The sequence below is a fragment of the Rhamphochromis sp. 'chilingali' genome (genome assembly GCF_963969265.1).
Source record: "Rhamphochromis sp. 'chilingali' genome assembly, chromosome: 2".
NCBI classification, from domain to species: domain Eukaryota; kingdom Metazoa; phylum Chordata; class Actinopteri; order Cichliformes; family Cichlidae; genus Rhamphochromis; species Rhamphochromis sp. 'chilingali'.
Window position 1 is genome coordinate 28299186 of NC_137930.1, and position 22160 is coordinate 28321345.

A 22160-nucleotide genomic window follows, 5' to 3' on the forward strand; every position below is an offset into this window, starting at 1 on the left:
GTATGAGATCCATATGTGCCACAATATTCTCTATGTTGATCCGCCTCTGAATCTAAATTGTTTCACCTCTTATTCCCTCCACTTCTTTCTCTCGTTTCCTACCTCGTAGTCCAGCCTCTCTTCCAATTATCCAATTCACCCTAAAGCTGCTGGCTTCATTCGTTTTGATCAGACAAGAGGTAGTTTGCTATCATATTAAGGATAGCAGTGTGACTTTTTATTGCATTCATTTTTCTAAACTGAAAGCATTGGAGATTAGTACACTTTGAGAGTCTGCCGTGTTGAAATATTTATACAAGCAGAGAATGAGATGGCTGCTTGGAGTGGTCACGTCAAGGTGAATTTGGCTTTTATCCATTTCTCCCTCTCTCTCTCTTTCTCTCTCTCTCTCTGTGCATGTGTGTGTGTGTGTGTGTGTGTGTGTGTGTGTGTGTGTGTGTGTGTGTGTGTGTGTGTGTGTGTGTATACACACTTGCAAACAAGGTGATGTGTGTCAGAGTGGCCAGTCTGTGAAAGCTTCTGCTTCTGATTCAGTAGCAGAATTTAATAAAAGTGCACTAAGTAACATCAGTTTTGTTGGAGTTTAATTCCACATCTTAGTACAGTCCTCTTCCCCCCTCAAAGCTGGATTAGCAAACTGACAGGCAAAAGTGGGCTACTGCCTTGGAGCCCCACACCCTTAGGGGCCCCGAATCACAGGATCACTGCGTGAGCATTTGAAGTCTAAGTGACACTATATGTAACTTTAGAAAGAAGAAGTAAAAGAATCCTCGTTGAGTAACAGAAAATTGAAATTCACAATCAATAAAACAATCTTTCTCACTTCGCTACACTCTGGGGCTTGATGCTCCAGTTTTGCTTACTCTGGTAGCTCATTGTGACTAACATTAGCTAACTTTAACACAGTCAGTATGTGCCAGTTACACAGCCTTTCCCTCATTGTCACTTGTTGTTGTAACAGTCATTGTTCAGCAAATATTGCATTACTTTAAATACTTCAAGTATGATATAACTCAAAAACAGATCCCATGCCAACAGTAGAACAAATGTATTCATTTGATTTATTGATATTAATATGATCTAGTTTAATTTCCCATCCAGGGAATGAAATTCCCTATAGTCACAGCTCATTAAATCACAGCAACAGAAGATGATGATGCAAGACAATGACATGATTAAAAGACTACATGTCAAATCTTAAAAGTTGCACTGATGTAGAAAACTGAAAATATTCTCATATATTCATAAAGACTAGAGTAGAATAGAGTAGAGTAGAGTAGAATAGAATAGAATAGAATAGAATAGTCCTTGATTGTCACTGTACATGTACAGTGAAATTGTGGGTGCTCCACACCAACTGTGCAGGAAACATAAATAATAAGACAACAGGAATACATAACAAACTAGAAAAATAGATGTAATACAACAGAAAGGCAGACATTAAAAGGACAGGTAGCAAAGTGAATGTAGTGAATGCAGTACAAACAGATGTCACTCAAAAGAAAAAGTCTATTGTGAGATGCAGGGCTGTTTTCCATTGCATTTCTGCTTTAATTAACTTTTCCACTGTAGTGAAGTACAAAACTCATTTTTCTATAATCTTTCATTCATTGTGCTTCCACACAGGCTTTTGTGTGCTTAACCCATGAGAAAAGCTGGTGGAGGGAAACACATTTAAAGCCTTTTGTGATTTTTTATTATATAGTCTTACATTGGTAAATGCCCATGTTAGTAATGGACAAAGTTTTGTATAATAAAGTCATCTTCTGTATAATTAGTCCCTGCGAGGCCAAAAGGCTTCAGTATGCTCTCAATGCTGATCAAACCTTTTATCGACAAAGGGCAGTCAATGAGGGGAGAGTTGGCTTAAAGTGACGATGTCCTTAAAGAGCGGCGAGCTAAAATGGCTAGACCAAACCAGAGGCATATGGAACCAGGACAACCACACCATCCACAGCCCCCAAGAGTACCAAAGACCCAAGGCGACACATCTTGGCAACACCTGCAACATCCATCCAAGCAGGAGAAAGAGGGAGGCCCCAGATGGGGTGTCCACGGCCAAAGGGTGAGAGTCCCAGAGAACAATAGCAAATGGGCAGTCAACCTTACTAGAGGCCAGCCACCCTGGTACGAGTTGAGAACCAAAAAGGACCTGCATCTCAGGGAGGGGCAGAAGCATCCAGCAGGGAGTGGTGACCATGTCCCAGGGATGAAGGCTCAGCAAGCCCCAGACCCAGCCATGCACACATACACTCATACAGACCCTTTGCTCATTCACCCACTCTCATCCACCCACTAATGACACACAGAGAGACATAAAAACACATGCACACACACTCACCCTCTACTTTCAAGGTGTCAGCAAGCAGATGTGCCCTGAACCAGCAGCAAAGTTGGAGCTTTATTGTTTGGGAGATGCTGCAGGGCTTCTGAAAAAGATAAATCCAGAGCCAAAATGTCTTCATCATTTAGTTTTTAGAAAATCATTGCATGGTGCAGAGGTGTTGGAGGCAATATGCGCATTGATCTAGACATGACATAGACTAAAAACCTCATTTTTTTTTCAAAGCAAACATAATCAGACAAAGAAGCCTAATTTATTCTAAATCTGTTCCCCACTCCCCTCGCCCTTTCCTTCCAGATCCCAGCTGACTTTACGGCGTCTCATCTTGTTTTTGTTTCCTGACACATCAGTAGTGGCAGCAGAAAGATAAGTGCGCATGTATGAGATATGAGAAGCCAAGAAGTGATGGGAACAGAGTGATCAGTAGTGAATACAGAGCAGTGTAATGGAGCAGAAACAGGAGGCTGAAAAGTGGTGGTGTGAAAGATAAAAAAGAGACAATTATTTTACAGAAAGAGAGAGATGTAAAGAGAAAGAGAGAGAGGATTGCTGAGCCTCAAATGAAGGCCAGAGACACTAAAAGGACACACAGATCTTTTTTGCCTCAGGGAGTAACAGAGTTTATTACATTAACCAGCCTTTCTCATCTGCTGTCCGTTGTCTGCTCTGATCTAAACCTTTCTCATAATGAGTGTCTTCTGGGAAAAAAAACGTAGTCAGACATCATGTGCAATATTGAATACACAAAATCTGCATATTGATTGAAGACAACTAGCCCCTGATATTTAGGGAAAGTGATTTAATTACATCTATAGAAAAGATAGACGTGCGCTGAACCAATGTGGAACAGAAATTGCATTTCCTGTAAAATGCCCATCCATCCGAATAGCCGGAAACCAGACTAAAAGTCAGTACTTTAATATTTTTTGTTTTTTTTGGGGGTGTGTACAGTCAGAAGGGTGCACCTGTACCCGAAACCTGAAAGTACAGCCACTGGGTTCTGGATTACACCCGTATAGCTCACCAGTGGCTCGTTGAAATGTAAAAGGTCATATATAAGGGGAATACGTGCCCGGCATTTTCCTGTAAATCTTGCCAGCAGTAACTTCCAGCTAGCCTGACAATCCTTCTCAAATATCAACCCATTATTTCCTTATCTGATGCAAAAATACTCAAATATATGCAGAAGGTAGAAATACTGTGATAGCAGTCTTTCATTCTTCCAATTCGTCCTCTATTTTGCCACATGCAAACACAGACATACACGACACACAAACAGGTTTCCGCAGAGACTTTTCTAACCTTTAAAACCATGTCCTTTCTGCTTTTGAACCCCATAATTGACAGCTTGATTAGGTCTTCTGCAGCCTCAGGCAGTGGCTTAAGGAATGGGCCTAATAAGTTAATGCACTGTTTACTCCTCCCGAACCGTTTGCTGCCCCCTAAATCTGCTTTTTTAAATACCCAAAAAAGCTAGGTATAAAACAAAATTTTAATATGATACATGTTTACCGAGCAAAAAGACAAAGCGACAAAGATGGAGTCAGCAATAAAGTTTGGTTAGCTGAAGCTGATTGTCGCTGATAATGTCCATGGTTGAATTTGGATCAATTAGGGTCTGGCAGATGTGCAGAATCATGGTTGACCCCAGGGCCTAAAGAATACAATCCAATTTTCCTCAACAAATGTAATACCATTAGGCTGGATAAAAACAGACAAATCACTAGGGAGGAGTCTCTTAAAAACCAGAGAGGTGGATGAGACAGACAGAGACCGGGCAGTTGCTCAGAGACAATACCCAAAAAGGTTTGGAGACAGAGAAACCTAAACACTGGGAAACTGGTGGTTTTTAAAAGAAAGTCAAACTTTTCAGAAAACGAGAGCCTGAGAGGATAGAAAATATGTGAAGAAAAAACAACAATCCTCGAATGACCACTGAAAGGGATTCTGCCGTGGCCAGAATGCAAAGAAGAGAAACACAGTGAGTGCTTGAGTTTGGAGAATTTTACAGCTCTGGAGAAAAAGTTTCCACAAAACATTTTGGATTGAACTCCAGTTCAACTTTGGTTAAAGAGAAAGAAAATAAATAGAGGTGGAAAGAAAACCTGAGAGACTCTGTTCGCTGTTTTACTGAAGCTCATTACGATCTGTCGTTGGGGATGCGGATCTTCAGCAAAAACCTTCGCCTTCAGGACATAACCATCATGTATTTTACTGCCCTGGCTGCTCTAATGGTCATCTTGGTGGCTTCTTACCAGGCGCCCAACAATGCTGTTGAAGTGTCCAGCCTTAAACCGAACCCCTCTCGCCCTCTCCCACCTCTCCCCATGCCTTTCCGGGTGCCCCTTGATCCACGTGGGGAGCTCCAGCTGGCTTGGAACGTCAGCTACACCAACCAGGAGATTTATATGGAGCTGAGGGTTGCAGAGCTCAGACACGGGGTGGTCCTGGGGATGTCCGATCGGGGAGAGCTGACCAATGCTGACCTGTTGGTACTGTGGGACTCTGGAACCCAGAGCTACTTTGGAGTAAGTAAACCCTAGATGTGTGTATTTTATCTTCATAAGACTCTGTAAAAAGGACTTTAATTTTAGTAGGTAAAAGAGTCTATCGTGCCCCCTTTGCCAATTTTTATTGCAAGTTAGCTTGCCATATTCATAAATGCTCAGGGATTACACAGAAGTCCTTAAAGAGGTGAGATTTTCCTCTTTCTCAGAAATCATCTGCCTGTGGTCCTTGGAGTGTGAGATTGGTGTTTTTCCAGAAGGAGCCGGCGGATGGTGTGCTTCATGATCACATAGTCACAAAGGATGCAGGCGGTCTGCACTAATTGGAAATCACTCAAACAGCACTAATAGCTAAAATTCATCTGGGAATTATTAGCAGATATTAGCATATCAAAGTTGAATCCTGTGCTGATTAAGATGTGTATGTATATTACCTCATTTTCTTTTTGCCAGACTTGAGCCTTTAAACAAAATCCAACTTTTTCTCTAATACGCTGTCCTTAAAAATAATATACATAGCTATAAAAATGTTTGGATTTACACTTTCCCCCCTCTTTTAGTATTCCTAAAGAGTTTATGTGGAAATATTAACGAAAGCACCAGAATGTGTTTAGATTCTCATTCCTTCTCCTTTAGATATTTTTCTTTAATATTTTATAATAGTAACATAAGAACAGAGTCTAAGTGGTGTAGTTATCAAAATATGGAATATCACTTATTTTTCAGCTACAGGCAACACATGTGGTGCTAATACGTTCCAATAATCCATATCTATTACAGACAATTTTCTTGTTTCCTTCAATAAGATGGGGAAAAAAATTAAGTACAATACATTTATTTTACATATATATCAACAAGCTGCATGCTTTTGGATCTTGACATGGAATTGTCCAGTTTAAAATGGGGATACATGTAATAAGAATGTTTATGAATTAATAAGGAGTAGTGTAAAATTTAAACAATTTGTATAATTTATACTTAATTTCAAAGATATGCCTTCATTTAATTCTGAAATATTTCCATAAATGTCGGTGTCTAGCATTCCCACCTTTTAAAAGCATCTACAATCTACATGTAACACTCGCATCATTGTAAGTCTTTTCTTGTTCAATCGATTGCCTCCTGTCGGACTTTCTTTCTTCTCCAGTTCCATCGTTCTTCCCTCAGGAGGCCAAAATTACCCACAGAAGAAAGGTCACTGCTGTTCCACTGTCTCCCTCCCTCCCTCCCTCCCTCCCTCCCTCTCTTTCTTGCTCCCTCTCAGGCACATACTCACACACACACGCGTACACGCACGCACACACACACATACACACACACACACGCACATATATTCACACACTTTTCAGTGACTGGCTACTCAAGCTTGAACCATTTCTGTACAATCAGGAACTCAGAAACTCCGGACTTTCAATAGATTGATGAAAAAAAAAAATCTCTGCTATGATCTTCACAGCAGTGTGTATGGAAGATGAAATAAACACACAATAGAACTTAAAGCTAAAAGAAAGAAAACAATAAGACATTTAAAAAGCTAAAAAACATAATAAATAAGATTTCAAAGTCCACAGAACTCAAAACTTGTGGGTCCAGCAGTATGACAGTTATGAACAGTTGTTAATGCAAAGCCATTTACAGCTGCTATATTAGATATAGTAACATTAAATAACATAAAACAAATGCAAGTACCGGTAGTTTGGAATTTTTTTCAAGAGTATTAAAGCAAATATAAACAATAAAAAAAATTTGATAATGGTCTGTACCAGATGACGATGTGTAAAGAGTCCTTGGAAATGATAAAACTACAGAGAATTATCAGTTTAGTCTCAATAGCTCTTCATCTGTATCAAGCCTGTCATTCTTTGGTTGTCTGTTCTGAAATGTTATCTTTTTTTTTGTTTACTCTCATTCCTTGTGTAGGATCATTCTCACCTGCGCTTGGATGGAAGCTCTAAAATCCCACCTACCTGCTCAGGGGGAAAAGAGGATGTTAGAAAGTGTTGCCTACCTTGTGCACACACTGGAGCATTCAGCAGCTAAAAAAAAGCTAGCAAAAGTCTCAAGTCTTAATTTCTTTATATGACACTAGGAAAAAACCCTCACAATCAACATTAATTTTACCCACTGCATTTACCAACATGTTTATTGTGTGACCCAGGACTGAAAGACCTCTATCATAACTTATACACTGATCTGTGCTTTTTCAGAGGGCAGGGACAAAAGATTCCTCCACTCATTCACACGCAGCGGAGATTCCTTTAAAAACAACAACAACAACAAATAAATAAAAAGATTAGATAACACATAAACTGTGGCTTCAACACTTTTTAAAATAGTTGTATAACTCTGTGTCTCAGCCATCTGTAGAGCTCACAGCTTGTGAATTCCATACATGCATACATAGCACATATTGTTTAATGTGAACATTTTCCCCCTGATTTGTACATACTGTATGTTTTCAGAATTGCTGGCTTTAAAGTCTATGAAGTGTGTGCAGAACAGTTATATAAGAGCGACAGAGAGGGAGACGGAAATAAAGAAAGAGATCTTAGGTGCTATTCTGGCCAGGTATGAATGTGAGAAACATAACAGAAGTGGATAGAGCGAGCTGAGCTGCTGCAAAGCCCCCTGGCAGAGAAATAGAATATCGTGTACACCAGGCTTGGATGGCTCTAAAAAACAAACTGGCACACTTTCAATGATTTCTCTAACTGGATTATAATTACTTGCCAAACAACTCCAAAACTTTTTCACCACTTAAGAAACAAGCAGCTACATGCTTTGCACACACTCGTAACTCTCCCGAAATTTGTTCATTAATGGCAGAATAATGAAATTCCCTGAAAGAATGTAACCTAGACTAACCCTCAGTTAAGAATAGGTTGCTCAGTGTTGACTCTAACTTATCGCTGTGTTCTCAAATGTTTTGCTTTGCTATTTGTTGCGTGTTATTCAAAACCTAACCAGACTTATTCTGTCTTCTCCTGCAGGATGCTTGGAGTGACAGCAAGGGTCATGTATCACTAGACAGCCAACAAGACTACGACCTGATTGAAGCCAAACAGAAAGCTGAAGGATATTACCTGCTCTTCAAAAGACCATTCAGTACCTGCGATCCCAGAGACTACGTCATAGAGGTGTGAAGAGTTTATATTCTTAGTGTATGTCACTGCTCTTTAAAGCTCTGGTACTCAGGAGAAACCTAGTAAGAGACTCTTTCTTTAGGTGGTTTATTTATGAATTTGATGGTGCAGTTCTTTTTCCTTTTGCTTTCCTTTTTAAAACCAAAGGTTATTAAAATATTGCTCACACTGTTAATTACAGTTTTCAGAAAGAGAGGCTGGCTATCGTCACGGCTATCCCACTAGAATGCAGTGAATAAATAAATGCATAAAACTCCCCAAAGCAACAATTTATCTTACAAACTGCTAAATCTGAACTGCTCCCCCAAGTAAAGGTGAACGGAGGAAAAAGAGTGCACGCCAGAAGTCATCAGATAAACTCAGTTAGGAAATTAGCAGGTAAGTTACCTATTACTGAAGAACCGCATAGTTATGGGTGTTGTTCAAACTGAAAAAACCTCCCAGTGGTTTTCAGCAAGCCCTCAAATTCTTAAGCAACACAAAACTGATTGCACATACTATAAAAGCATTTTAAATGACAAACAAGGTTTTAAAAAGGCAGTGAAGTCCTCATGTAAGCCAGGATATTTAATAGTCTGTAATTTGTAAATCTAAAAACCTTCCCGTTGGTTTAGTCTCTTTTGACTGGCGCCTCTTCACATTGAAAGGAGATGTTGGCAATTCAGCAGACGTGTAATGTGTCATTTAAATTCAGACAAAGATGCATGCTGATGCTAATTTGCCGCTCATCACTTTATTTACTGTAAAACCTTGTTTGTCATATGTAGGCTAGAGGTATGCTAATTACCTCCTGTGATGGCTAGATACTATCTTGACCACATTGGAGGATTGGAGGAGAAAATTCCTGTCTGTGGAACAATGCCAGAAAAGAATAATTGATTCAATGAAATCTGTTTAACTCCCTGTCGAAACTTACTTGAAGACGGCTACGCTGTAAGAATAAATGCATTTTAAATATTGTTTAAAAGACAGCGCCTCTAAACTCTTCTATATATTTTTTAATTTATATGTGTCCCTTCTAAGGAGCACTCTAAACAAAAACAATTGTGTGGTATCGCAAGAAATAAGTGGTTATATAAATATATGAGTATACATAATAGTTATTATTCATAGATACCTACATCCTAAGTTCCTGTTATTCTTCTGAAAGAAACAGAATGAATGTGTTGTTACAATGGTAATGCCAGGAGAGGCAGTATTAGTTCTGTGTTACATTAATGTGTAAGGAAGTGGAAGAAGAGTGTGTCCTGTAGGAGGCAGTAGAAAATGGATGCTCATGTTCTGTACATGCCCTGAAAGTAAGGTTCAGTAAACCAGTGCAACGATACTCCGGTGTAAGGCTCAGTTATTGTATTTTTATTTTTTGAAGATGCAACAAATTGAAATCCAGGAAGTGCTTTAAATATTCTTCAAATTAAGGGCGTTGTTTTATTCTGAGAGCACACATTTTCTTTTTGTTTGTTTAATTGCCTTTAATGACTAAGTTGAAAAATTATTTACTGTAACCCCAGTACTGTAGTGTTTATCTTTTTGCTGTCTTTTTGATTTTTCACCTCTAAATCACTTTGTATGGCAATAATCTGTATGACAAGGTGCTACACAGATCACGTCTGACTGAACTACAGCATGATTTTACTTGCTGGTTTTGGCCTCAAGCCAAAACAACAAGAAGGTGATGAAGAAGGAGGAAAAATCATGAGTGTCAGACAGAAAGTATTTGAGTTAGCGCATCAATGTAACACATTGTCTTTGCACTGTGCATGCTAATGAGAAAGGGCCTATGTGCATGCGTCTGCACGTGCCTGCACTTTTGCAGTATTTTCATTGCTGTGAACCTGATTAATTTAAGGTGTGAATATAAAACACTCTGAACATTATAATGATTATAGTTTCCATGGCACCACATTAGATTTTTAAGTCAGATGCACCAAAGCAAGGCTCATCACTATGACAACATAATGAAAAGTTTGCTGTGCTTGCCTCAGAAGGCATTAAAGCCTAATAAAAATGAAGGGACGCTTAAGTAGAAATGTACATCATGGAGGTTCATATTCTCCTATTGTGGCCATTAAACACTCTTTCTTTTGTGATTGCTCTAATTTGTCAGGAGGGGACTGTGCACATCATCTACGGCTTCTTGGATAAACCACTTGCCTCACTGGATAAGCTGAACCTGTCCGAGATCCGCACCGGCGTACAGAGAGTCCTGATGTTGCGTCCCGACACACCGCCACCTACCCTGCCTCCAGACGTACAAATGTTAGATGTAGTGGCACCAAATGTCATCATACCAAATCAAGAGACCACCTACTGGTGCTACATCCACAACCTGCCGGAAAATTTGGCCAAGAACCACATTGTTATGGTAAAAAAGAAAGGAAAAAAAGCTTGTAAAAACAGAAATATTCAGCGAATAGTCTTTTTACACACAGCTGAGGGGGTGTTTCAGATGATTGTGCACAGGCAGCTGTTATTCTCCATGTCTACAAGCTAGATCAAACAAAATACCCAGCATGGCCACAAAGCAGAAGTGTCAACACAAAAAATAACCCTTTTCACAGGCATTTTTAGTGACATAGATTACTAAGAAATCCTCGGCACATATGGGAACGTAATGCCTTTAATGTTACATGACAGCAGAAAAAAACAGATACATTTCAGCCTGTGACTTCCTGCCACAGCAGTATTGACATGTCTTGCAACAATAAAAATACATATACGGTTTCTTTTTTTCTTTCAGTACGAGTCGGCGATAACTCCAGGGAACGAGGCCATCGTGCATCACATAGAAGTGTTTGAGTGTTCTCCGGATGTCCCTGCAGTTCCAGGGTACAGCGGCTCCTGTGATGACAAAATGAAGCCGAAAAAGCTCAACTTTTGCCGACACGTGCTAGCTGCATGGGCTATGGGGGCTGAGGTATGATGGGAAATACTGACCTTCCTACTCCTGTCTGAATGACATTACCTTGCCTCAGTATGAAATACAAATAAGCTTAAATTCCTAACCCAAATGTCTTCAATTTGCAAAACAGATAAGCCACAAAGGGAAAATAATTTAAAAAAGACTGACACCCACATAAACATTATTTTTAAAAACTTTTTTTTTTCAATACATATAGCAAGTGCTTAATTGAAACACAGAGTTGGGAAAGTTTTTGGTCCAAAGCTTGTACCAATAATAGGAGATAAACAAAAACTCCTACGCAAGTGATATCCAAGCCTAGAATTGCCAGCATAAAATCTTGTATAGATGAGCCCACACGCAGCACATATCTATTAAGAGCTTGGAGACAGTCTGCATGTGGGATGCACACTCACACAGAAATATTCATGCTTACATGGAAGCACAAATATCGTCATAGGAGACACAAATTAAAACTGCAGTGAGGAGGTAAGGAGAAGGTGTCAGAAAAGTTGAAACAGGAATAACTTGGCTTGCTGCAGCGAGCCGTTTATAGCAGTGCCACTTTTCTACCCTTTAACGCTGGCTCTTCCTATCATTGTGAGGCTGAATTCTCCAAGTGTTTGCTACTAGAGAACATGGGTTGGGATGGCTTTTTAAGAAGCAGAAAAATACAGATGCAACCCAAACAGTACTTAGATTCTTGTTGTTAGTGATTTGTTTTTCTTTTCAATCACAAAACTGCTACCTTATTCTGAGGCTTGCCTCCCCTCTACGAAAACTTGCTTGCCTTTTTTTTTTCTCATTGCTTTCACTTCCCTGTCCACAGTTTTTACCTTCAACAAATTCATTGCCAGCTGTAGAAGACAGCTGTTTTCAGAGCAAAGAAGTCAGTGTGGAACATTTAGCACCTAAAAAGTTTGAGGTTTGGTAGCGAACAAACCAAAGTTAAAAAGGAGTTCTGCTCAGAGCTCTGCTGTCCCCCATTGCCAAGGTCACACTGTACACCAAGTGCCGTAGGCAGCTGAAGACACACAGTGATGAGGAACAGGAAGACGAACTATAGTGGAGGACTAAGTCCCTGCATAAGATGTACCACTGACTGAAGTGACTGACATTAAAAAAATCCTGCTAGTGGCTACAAAATGTCGGCCTAAAGGACATTACAGAGCTCTGATTATACCAGCACAAGAACAGGCCCTAAGGACCACATCCATAGAGACAGGAGTCTGCCACACACTGCGCATAGATGTCCCAGAGTCTATTCACCACATAGTAGCAGGATGTAAGATGCTTACACGGAGGCACGAGTAAGTGGCTGGCATTGTGTACAGGAACATCAATGGGAGGCACCACCAAAGGTGGCTGAGAACTTTAAGAGATGGGGCCCCCAACCCAAGGAGAGCTAAACTGTCTGGTTTCAGACAGCAGACGAACTAGAGGGGATGATGTAAGGTCCAGTATATGATAAATAAGGACTAAACTATGAATCCCACAAACACCAAGTATAAAAATACAGAGTTACAAATGAGCGTAAATCAGCATCTTTAATGCCATTAAGCTTTTCATTCATCTTTAATTATTATGTAGTGAAATCTAATAATAATTATAACATTTAGAAGTTTTCTTTGTGGCATCTGGTTGCAGAGTTTTGGAGTCATGTCCTTATTACCTCTGAAAGTCACTAAAAGATTGCATAGCAGTGATAAAACATCATCATATCGCCAGTTTGTTTTATTTTTAACCAGGTTCCACGATTTGTGTCGTTTTCTTTGGGAGATTTACATTTTTGAAAGGACCTCTCATAAACAGGGGAGGTGACGCTTGTTATGAAGTAGTCAGCTACATAGTCAGTCGGTCATCTATCAGCTATTAATCTACCATACTTTGGTAGCCTACTGCTGGCCACAAGAAGCAAAGCAGACAAGGAATGGTGAGGCTGTCAACATATTTGTCTGCACTACTCCCCACTGTATCACAGGCAGCCTGGCCCCTCTCCGATTGGATTATCTGCCAGCTAAACAAAAACAAGCAGGATGCCTTCTGTGAGCTGTGAGCTGTGGAGACAAGATTAGGTGGGAAATATTCAGGCCTCTTTCATCACCTCTTAATAGTGTTGTTTCATTCTCCTCGGCACCGCATCAGAAGGGAAACGTGGCCATGCAAAACAAGAGAAAAAGAGAAAAATAGAGTGAAGGAAGTTCTGAAGTGAAGAAAATCAATAATGAATGATGCTATCAGAATGCAAAAAGGGAGAATAGCACCGAAGAAAAAGGTGCGTTTGTGTGCAAGGGACATGTTTCAGAGGATTTAATGTTATGACATGAGAGCAAGATTAAAGCTTAACGTGAATTTCTCTATGTAATCGATGAAGGCAGTGGCTCTGATATGATCCCGAAGAATACAGCCTTTTTTGTTTGTAGTATTTTTTTTTCTTTTTTGTAAAAAAATATTTCTTTTCCTATAAGAAAAATATAGATACACATGATTTAAGTCATAATTATACATGACATGACAAAAAAAATTCTCAGTTGTCAGTAATAACCTGTGCTAAGTAAATTAATTTACAGATTTAAACTATGTACTTGGTTGTGCATAGGTATCCCTGTTTCTTTGTGGGCTTCAGCAAGAATTCTATTGAACAGGACAAGGAGAGCTTGCTTTGACGAAGCGATCACATGTTCAGAGAACAGAAGAATGATGCTTATGGATAAATGGAACAATATATTGCAAGCATATAAAAAAATTATTAAAGGAAACCCGAAAACGTTTTTGCCGTGTTGTATGATATGTGAAAAAAACCTGTGACATGATCTTAAAAAAAAAAACTAATCATACATATGTGTGTATTTGTGTGCATTTATGTGTATTTGCAGGCTTTCTACTATCCCCCTGATGCAGGCTTGGCTATGGGTGGACCAGGTTCCTCAAGATTCCTCCGTCTGGAGGTCCATTACCACAACCCTCTCCTTATATCCGGTACATACAGTATATATGTGAACATACAAACTTCAGGCGCATGCCTCTAAGAATGTTTTTCACTTTCTTTGACACACACACACACCAGCAGCAGCAGCAGCAGCAGCAGCAGGACTCTCTGTGCAGTATCTCTCTCCAAGATCCACAGGGTTGTCTTGAACTCTGTCAGTGCAGACTCACTTTGTCTTCCTTATCCCAATCAAACCTTGAAATACACAGATATCTTCCAAGTATTTCTTACTTTTTCAGCCCTGGCTCTTATAATACAGTATTTCTGCGATTTAAAATAATTTAGAAACCACAGGTCTTCAATAACAGGAAACAAGGAAGCGAGGGGTGGAGGATGACATTCAACAAAGGTCCCCAGCTGGACCCCTGGACCAAGAGGGTTCCTCTTGAATTATTAAATTAATTTCAGAAATATCACCAAGATCACCTTTTAATATCTTATGCTAACAAATTGCACATAGCAAGCGTTTTAGAGGTTGTTATACTGTGTTGTCTAAACAGTTGACAGAAAATAGGAGGAGTCATATTTACCTGGGCCAAACATACATACTACATATTACAGTATATAATTACATATTAACTAGACCTTACCTTATAATCCTCTTTTTATGTTTCTGTTAATCTCCTTCCAAGATCTGTTGCTGTAGCACACAAACAGCACCTGAAATAAATTCCTTATGTGTATTCTTAGTCTGGTATAATACAAGACTATTCTGGCTATCAAATGTTTTAAAATGATCTAAAAGTAAGTAGTTAACTTAAGATATGCTAAATGTGTTCTAATATTTTAATATTCTTCACGCAGGCCGGCGTGACTCATCAGGGATACGACTGTATTACACCCCGAGCCTGAGGCGCTACGATGCAGGGATCATGGAGCTGGGCCTCGTTTACACTCCTGTAATGGCTATCCCACCTAAACAACACACCTTTTACCTCAGTGGATACTGCACCTCCAAGTGTACCCAAACAGTATGTACAGATTTACTTCATTATTTATAGTTAAAATGCTGGGGGGGATATTTTGGCTGACATGTCTTTCTTTTCCCAAGTTTTTTCTCTTTGTCTCTATGGTAAAAAAAAAGTTTTACTTGGAGCTTGACTCTTTCTCTGTCTACCCAGGCTTTGCCTTCAGGTGGAATCTATGTATTTGCTTCCCAGCTGCACACCCACTTGGCGGGGCGTGGGGTGAGGACGATTTTGGTGAGGGGAGGCAAAGAGCTGGAGGTGGTACAGGAAGACCAGCATTTCAGTACGCACTACCAGGTGGGAGATAGCAGGGCTCTGTTTACGCAGAGGAACTCCACCTTTGCACACTGTGTCTAAAATTAGACTGGGTTAAGGTGGCCTTTATTTTAGATCTCAAAGAGATGTGTGTTTCAAAGCTTATTGACAACAAATATTTGGTAAATTAAGTCTTTTTCTACCCTTTTACTACTTTCTCCAACATTTAAAAAAAAGAAGCTGTTTTACTGCCGTAAAGTCTGATTGGACTGTGGTAAAGTGACCCGTGTACACTATACACAGGCCATAAGATACACAGACAAGCTAGAGAGGCAAAAAACAGCTAAAAATGCAAATAAATATGCAATCATGCATGTTGTTAATGATGTACACAACGTGTTTGTGAGTCAATCACAGTACTTCTTCATCATTTACTTACTAATTTCCTGTGGTTAATGCTGAGTAATTTAATAATGTTCTGTTAAAATAGGAATAAATCACATACTTTTACAGTATATTTTCACTGGCTGGTTAATAACATGTTGGGTTTAATATTAAAAAGCACTTGGGACACATTGGATGGCACAGTGGTGTACAAATTAGCACTCCTGTCTCTCAGCAAGTTCCAACTTACTGATCAGCTGAAATCTTTCAGTATGAAAGTACTGCACATCATCCCTGTGCCTGCTCCACCCACAGTCCAAAATATGAAGGTTGGGTTAACTGGCGATTCTAAATTGGCTGTAGGCATCGGGTAGCTTTTCATTTTTGGGGAGCAAAGGCTCAACAAGTTTTGACATGTGCTTTAGAAAAACTATTTCAAAATAGAGTCAATATGTAACTGAAAAAGATTCTTATTCTTAAAAAACAAAAAAGCGTATCTAGTGATGAAGGTCAGAAGTCACTTCTGTCCAAAAAACAGGAGCAAAAGAGAAGCTCACACTTAGAACACTTAACATTTTTATACATCTAAAGACCATCAGCAACCTTGTATAAGCACTGACATCAGTATTGACGTCACTAGATAGTGATGTAGTCTTCAGCTTCAGCAGCATCCTGGTTTTGAATAGTTCCCTTTACAGGAGCTTTGCAGCAGCAAAGAGACACAATTTGTCTCCATTTCCGGCTTTATATTAGAGAAAAGCATTGATGAATGAGTGAAGGTGCAGTTCAGGTAATAGATGGATGCCTTATATAATGCCTTATATGCAAAGACCTATCAACTAAACATCTAATCAGTTGTCGACATCTGCTGTGTTTTATTTATCCTGGTTTTGAATAGTTCCCTTTACAGGAGCTTTGCAGCAGCAAAGAGACACAATTTGTCTCCATTTCCGGCTTTATATTAGAGAAAAGCATTGATGAATGAGTGAAGGTGCAGTTCAGGTAATAGATGGATGCCTTATATAATGCCTTATATGCAAAGACCTATCAACTAAACATCTAATCAGTTGTCGACATCTGCTGTGTTTTATTTATGCACACTATCCTGAGGCAAATACACACACACAGCTGGACACAGACTCTCAAATAAAACGTCCAGCTGCTGCTGATGTCCGATTAAGTTTCACCTGCAGCCTTATTGAGCAATAAGAACCGCATCAAACCAGTCTCAGCCAAGCTAATAGACCTTTTAACAGAGAAAGCTAATAACTGTGAAAGGTGCCTCCAAGGAAAGCAGCCACTGGTTTTTCTTACTGCATTTGTGCTGTACACAGAGTATCCAGTTATATCTAAAATTAAGATGCTATGCAGAGTATTGCATTTTGCAGTGGTAAATGTGAACTCTTTTATCAATACATACATCCATGCATGCATCCATCCATCCAGGGGACTATCCTACGCCTGTCATAGGTTGAACAGCAGACTGCTTTTTAGGTTATAGCACCAATCTATTGTTGGGCTAACACATAGAGACAAACACCCATTCACCATCACATCATCACTTACAGCCCAGAAGCTTCTTAAACCCAGAAGCTTCTTGCAGGACTTATTATTAATTTTGAAAAACTTTGTCTTTCTTTTTGTCTTTGTTTTCATACAGACAATCCGAGTTCTTAGGAAAATGGTGAACATTTTGCCTGTAAGTATCCAACAAATGGCTGTATTTTCAACAGAAATTACAAAAGGCAATAACATGTTTTTGTTTACTTCACGACAGTGCTTGTTCTACGAACAGATTCCGATTACTGTCTTCCAAAATTGTTTTTTTTAATGCTAGAGCCCTGTAGATATGATTTCCCCTTCGCCTATGAAGTTTTTAATTAGAGTAGCTTACTACTGTAGAAAGCGTTTAAACAGAAGTCCAACAGGAAGAGGCAGCTTGGCCCATCTCTTGGGAATAGCAGCAGCAGACCTCTGACTGGACACTGCATGGATTTTCTGGCAGTAATCTTAAAGTATCATCAGTGTTGTTTGCTAAATATAAAATGTGGTGGAATGTCTTCATATCTGTGCTTAATCCCACAGGGTGACGTACTTATAACAAAGTGTACTTATAACACAGAAGATAGGAGCAAGCCTACAGTGGTGAGCAGCGCACTCTGAATATATAAAAACTCTTTTCTTGTTGCTGGATTTCACCCTGATCATTGTGAATAACAGAAGGATAACCACGAGCAGCTTCTTTAATCTCCTTCCATCTTTCTCCTTCAAAACTCAACATATTTCTTTTGTTCTCGCTGTCTTGGCAACCCTGTATCTGCTCTGTGTACTATATTTTCACTGTCTGAAATATCTTTGTCTCCTCAGGGTGGTTTTGGCATCATGGAGGAAATGTGTGTCAACTACATTCACTACTACCCCCGTACCCAGCTGGAGCTCTGCAAGAGCCACGTTGACCAAGGATACCTGCAGAAATATTTTAACTTCATTAACAGGTAGTGCAGGCACACAACATTTCCCGCTCCCTAAAACGATTAGCTACTCTTTCTCCTTTCCCTCTTCCTCTCACATGTGACTAAGCCATTTTTGTTCTCAGCTCATCTCCTCCTGGGGACGCGTGGTGATTACATTGTCCAAAAGTAAAACTGTGTCCTGATAACTCAGATTCCTAATCCTTTCTCAATCTCACTCTGCCTCCTTCTTTTATTGACTTTCCTTCAAATCTCTCTTCCCCCTCTCCATCCTACCCTCCTTCCCTGCAGGTTCCACGGAAATGACCAGTGTGTGTGTGGTGAGGTTAGTGTGACGGAGCAGTTTTCTCAACTAGAGTGGGATGAATTCACCGGAGAAGTGCTGGACTCGCTTTATAACACAGCCCCCATCTCGATGCACTGCAATCAGTCGACTGCACGCCTTTTTCCTGTAAGTCCCCAGTCACACACACATACACCCGCTACAATAGACTGCCAAGCCACCAATTAGGCCAGTTCAAAAGAAGACATCAGTGGGACAGTGAGTCAGAGCAGCTGAACAGACAGCTTGTTAACTTGTAAAATCAACTCAGATGCACACAAGCTGTTTGGATCAGAGAGAATAAATCAATTACAAACTGCGAAGAAGCCTCGATCAAGGTTTTCTGTCAGAAATTTTGCTTTAGTCTTTAAGTTTAACTTAACTTGTGCAGTTAGTGAAAAGCAGTTACATATACCATACTGCAGCGTTTCGGTGGATACACGAACAGAGCATGACTAAGACAAGTAAAGGATAAACGGATTTTAGGTGATCTAGGTTTGGAAACAGCACACAATTTAAAATTCAGGCCAAATACGTCACATAAAAATCCAGATTAAAATCAGGACTGCTTATGAAAGAAACCCACAAGGTACACAGCTACAGTTCTGAATCAGCTAAATGTACAGAAAATCTGTCTGCTGTGAGGATTTGTTTAGTTAATCCATTAAGGCCAAAGCTGTTGATTGATTTTTTTTACCTGAAAAATCCCCACATTTTGTCAGGAGCATCCGCAAAACTTTTACATCAAAATGAAAAGCTTGTGCTCTAGTAATGAAAGTCACTTGCCTGTGATCCAGAAAAAAATGTGTCGATAACACAGACGCTCTACATCTGATGTTCTCAAATTATATTGTGTATTCTCATAGCAGTAGTCAGTAGCCCCGTCAGCGAATATACTGTGGTTAGCAACTTTGGAAAAATGGCACCAGCAGCATTTTTCTATCTAATCTTATGATTTAAAATACGGAAGTATTATCAATTCTGTCTCTCTAGAAATAAGGTATATCTGTACATCTCTTCTTTAACTAGTTTGACACCTTTTTATCTGGCATATTTCAGTAATGGTGCCAAAACTGCAAATATATATATATATATATATATATATTTTTTTTTTTTTTTTTTTTTTTTTTTTTTTCGGGGAATCCGTAATGAGTGAAATTAACCCAGTAATTCAACAATTGCACTTATAGTCAGGCTCACGGTTTTAGTATTTGAGCTGCCAGCACTCTGTATGGCAGAGTACATACAGCAGATGTTGTTTGGCACTTGAAAACTTTGCAAGAGATAATGAGCAGTGGAGCCAATTTAGGGATGAGCTCATGCAAAATATCCAAGTTTTGTTTTTAACAAAACATGAATCAAACATGTGAAGCTCAACAAAGAAAAACCAAAGCTCAACAGCACCTGCTTTAAGCACTGTGCAAGGCATTGCATACAGAACACAAATTACTCTTTAAACTTGGCATACTTGTTGCTGGTCTGAGTATTTCAGGAACTGCCAACCTACTGGGATTTTCCAACACAACCATCACTAAGGTTTACAGAAAATTGTATGGCTGAGATGACCACTTGTTAAACACTTACAAAAAAAGACATGCAAAAGAGCATCTCTGAACACACGGCACACTGAATCTTGAAACAGGCGAGCTACTGTAAAGCACAAAATTGAGGCTGCAGTTCATTCAGGCTCACCATAAGTGGACAAAAGAAGATTGGAAACATGTTGCTTGGCCTGACAGGTCTCAATTTCTGCTGATACAAACATGAAAACATGGATCCATTCTGCCTTGTATCAGTGGTTCAGGCTGGTAGTAGTCTAATGGTGTAGGGGATGTTTTCTTGGCACACTTTGGGCCCTTTTGTACCAACTGGGCATCATTTAAATGCAACAGCCTATCTGAGTATTTCTGCTGACCATGGCCTTCTCTTGTGACCCGATAATAGCAAGATGTAGTTAAAGGCCACTGAACGTATTTAAATGTATCAGAGTCACACCAGCTTCTTTTTCTGAAAAGTAGTAGTACATAGTCACAGTGTTTCCTGTAAATCACAGGTGTAGAACTCTAGGCCTCGAGGGCCGGCGTCCTGCAGGTTTTAGATCTCACCCTGGGTCAACACACCTGAATCAAATGATTAGTTCATTACCAGGCCTCTAGAGAACTGCAAGACATGTTGAAGAGGTAATTTCTCCATTTAAATCAGCTGTGATGGATCATGGACACATCTAAAACCTCCAGGACACTGGCCCTCGAGGCCTGGAGTTGCCTACCCCTGGTTTAGCTTAACAGTATTTAGCATTTTCAGTCTTAAAGCTATGTCCCAAAGCTTCATGTGCGTTTCATAATTTTGTGAATTTGAGGAATGTGTGACAGTGGCGGCAATGTTAATACTTCAATAAAATCTGTCTAAACCGTCTGGCTATTATTTTAAAGCACCGAGAACTAAATAATACATTTGATTTTAAGAACATATCACGTGTGTTTCCAGGGTGACTGGGACAAACAGCCCATACCAGCGGTGACCTCCGTCCTTGAAAAACCTCAGTACACCTGTAAGCGAGGCACGCTTCGCACCAACTGATGCCTTACACCTTCAATATGAGCAGCAGGGGGTTCGCAGGATGTTTCAGCCCGAGGAAAAGGGAGACCTCAAGAGTGGAAACCCAAACAAGTTCCCACAATTTTATTCAGTTTGCCTTGGTTTTTATGTGTTTGTTATCTACTTGCTGTAACTATATACTTATATAAATTCCTGCAGTCTGTGTTATCGTTAGTACATATAAATTCTGTTAGTAACAATCACATTTTTTCCCCCCATTGAAACCATTTAAAACTCTACAAATTGGGAATGGCAGGTATCAAACTAAATTAAAATAATGCTGGCAGTTTTTTTTGTAGCTGTTATCAACAGACATGTTACGTTTGTGCAGAGACATAACATATCTGCATGTTTGTTCCCTGTGATCCTGTTGACCAACTCAAAACATTTGGGCTGGAAACATGATGTCATTTGGTAAATAATTACAATCTGTACTAAACACAGCATAATAAGTGACTTGAGTGTTATTCAAAGGCAAGAAATTAAATAAAAATAATTAAAAATAAACACATTTTTATCCTTTCCTTAGTTAAAGTAAATGGATGGATGAATAATGAATGTCACAAAGTGTTGAATGTTAAATAGACATTTATTAATACACAAATCGCTTTGGACAGAAGAAATGAATGAGGGTTAACATCTGCTTTATAATTTGACTGGCCGCCACATCTTTCCACCTCTCATTTTTTATTCATTTTAAACTGGTCAAGTTTTTCCTCTCTAAGCATTAATAATAAACGCACAGTCCAAATGTACATCCAAACATCCAATAACAAGATAAATTTTAACAACAAGCCAGTTTTCCATCGAGAGGTTTTCAGTGTTTAATCATATTACAGGAAGAAGCTAAAAAACAAACAAAAGAAACAGAAACTCTACCTACAATGTGATAAAAGAGCTGCAGTGTTTTATCAGCATGTTTCAAATTTCCCACATAAATCTCGTTATTAACCTAGACTGCTCCTGAGAACAACCATTGCAATGATTAATGGCCTTGTGAGCAGAATCGATGAATCATTCCACATTAGTAAACATTTCGTGCTGAACTGGTTTCAACAAACATCGGCGGGAGAAGCAGGAAACACACATACAAATGCCTTCCATTATTTAGACACCTTTTTCTGAGCTGTTCACAGTGTGTGTGCTGGACTCCAAGTGTATTCGTGTAAGTTAGAGTAAACAAAACATTGTCTTATGAGTGTCAAACCAGATTTAGATGCTTGTGTAAACACTAAGAATAATTATAACTAAAAAAACAGCACCTACATTAAAGATAA

General features: G+C 39.4%; 1 protein-coding gene across 1 annotated transcript; it reads left to right on the forward strand.

The window, feature by feature from the left end:
• The first annotated feature begins 4077 nt into the window (after positions 1-4077).
• On the forward strand, positions 4078-22059 carry dbh (dopamine beta-hydroxylase (dopamine beta-monooxygenase)). Its single transcript, XM_080875744.1, has 12 exons — positions 4078-4872; positions 7842-7988; positions 10102-10359; positions 10735-10911; positions 13773-13875; positions 14690-14856; positions 15007-15150; positions 17153-17191; positions 17578-17637; positions 17860-17987; positions 18255-18414; positions 20773-22059. The coding sequence occupies exons 1-12, from the start codon at positions 4504-4506 to the stop codon at positions 20863-20865; spliced, it is 1845 nt and encodes a 614-aa protein (XP_080731870.1). The 5' UTR covers positions 4078-4503; the 3' UTR covers positions 20866-22059.
• Positions 22060-22160: the final 101 nt, after the last annotated feature.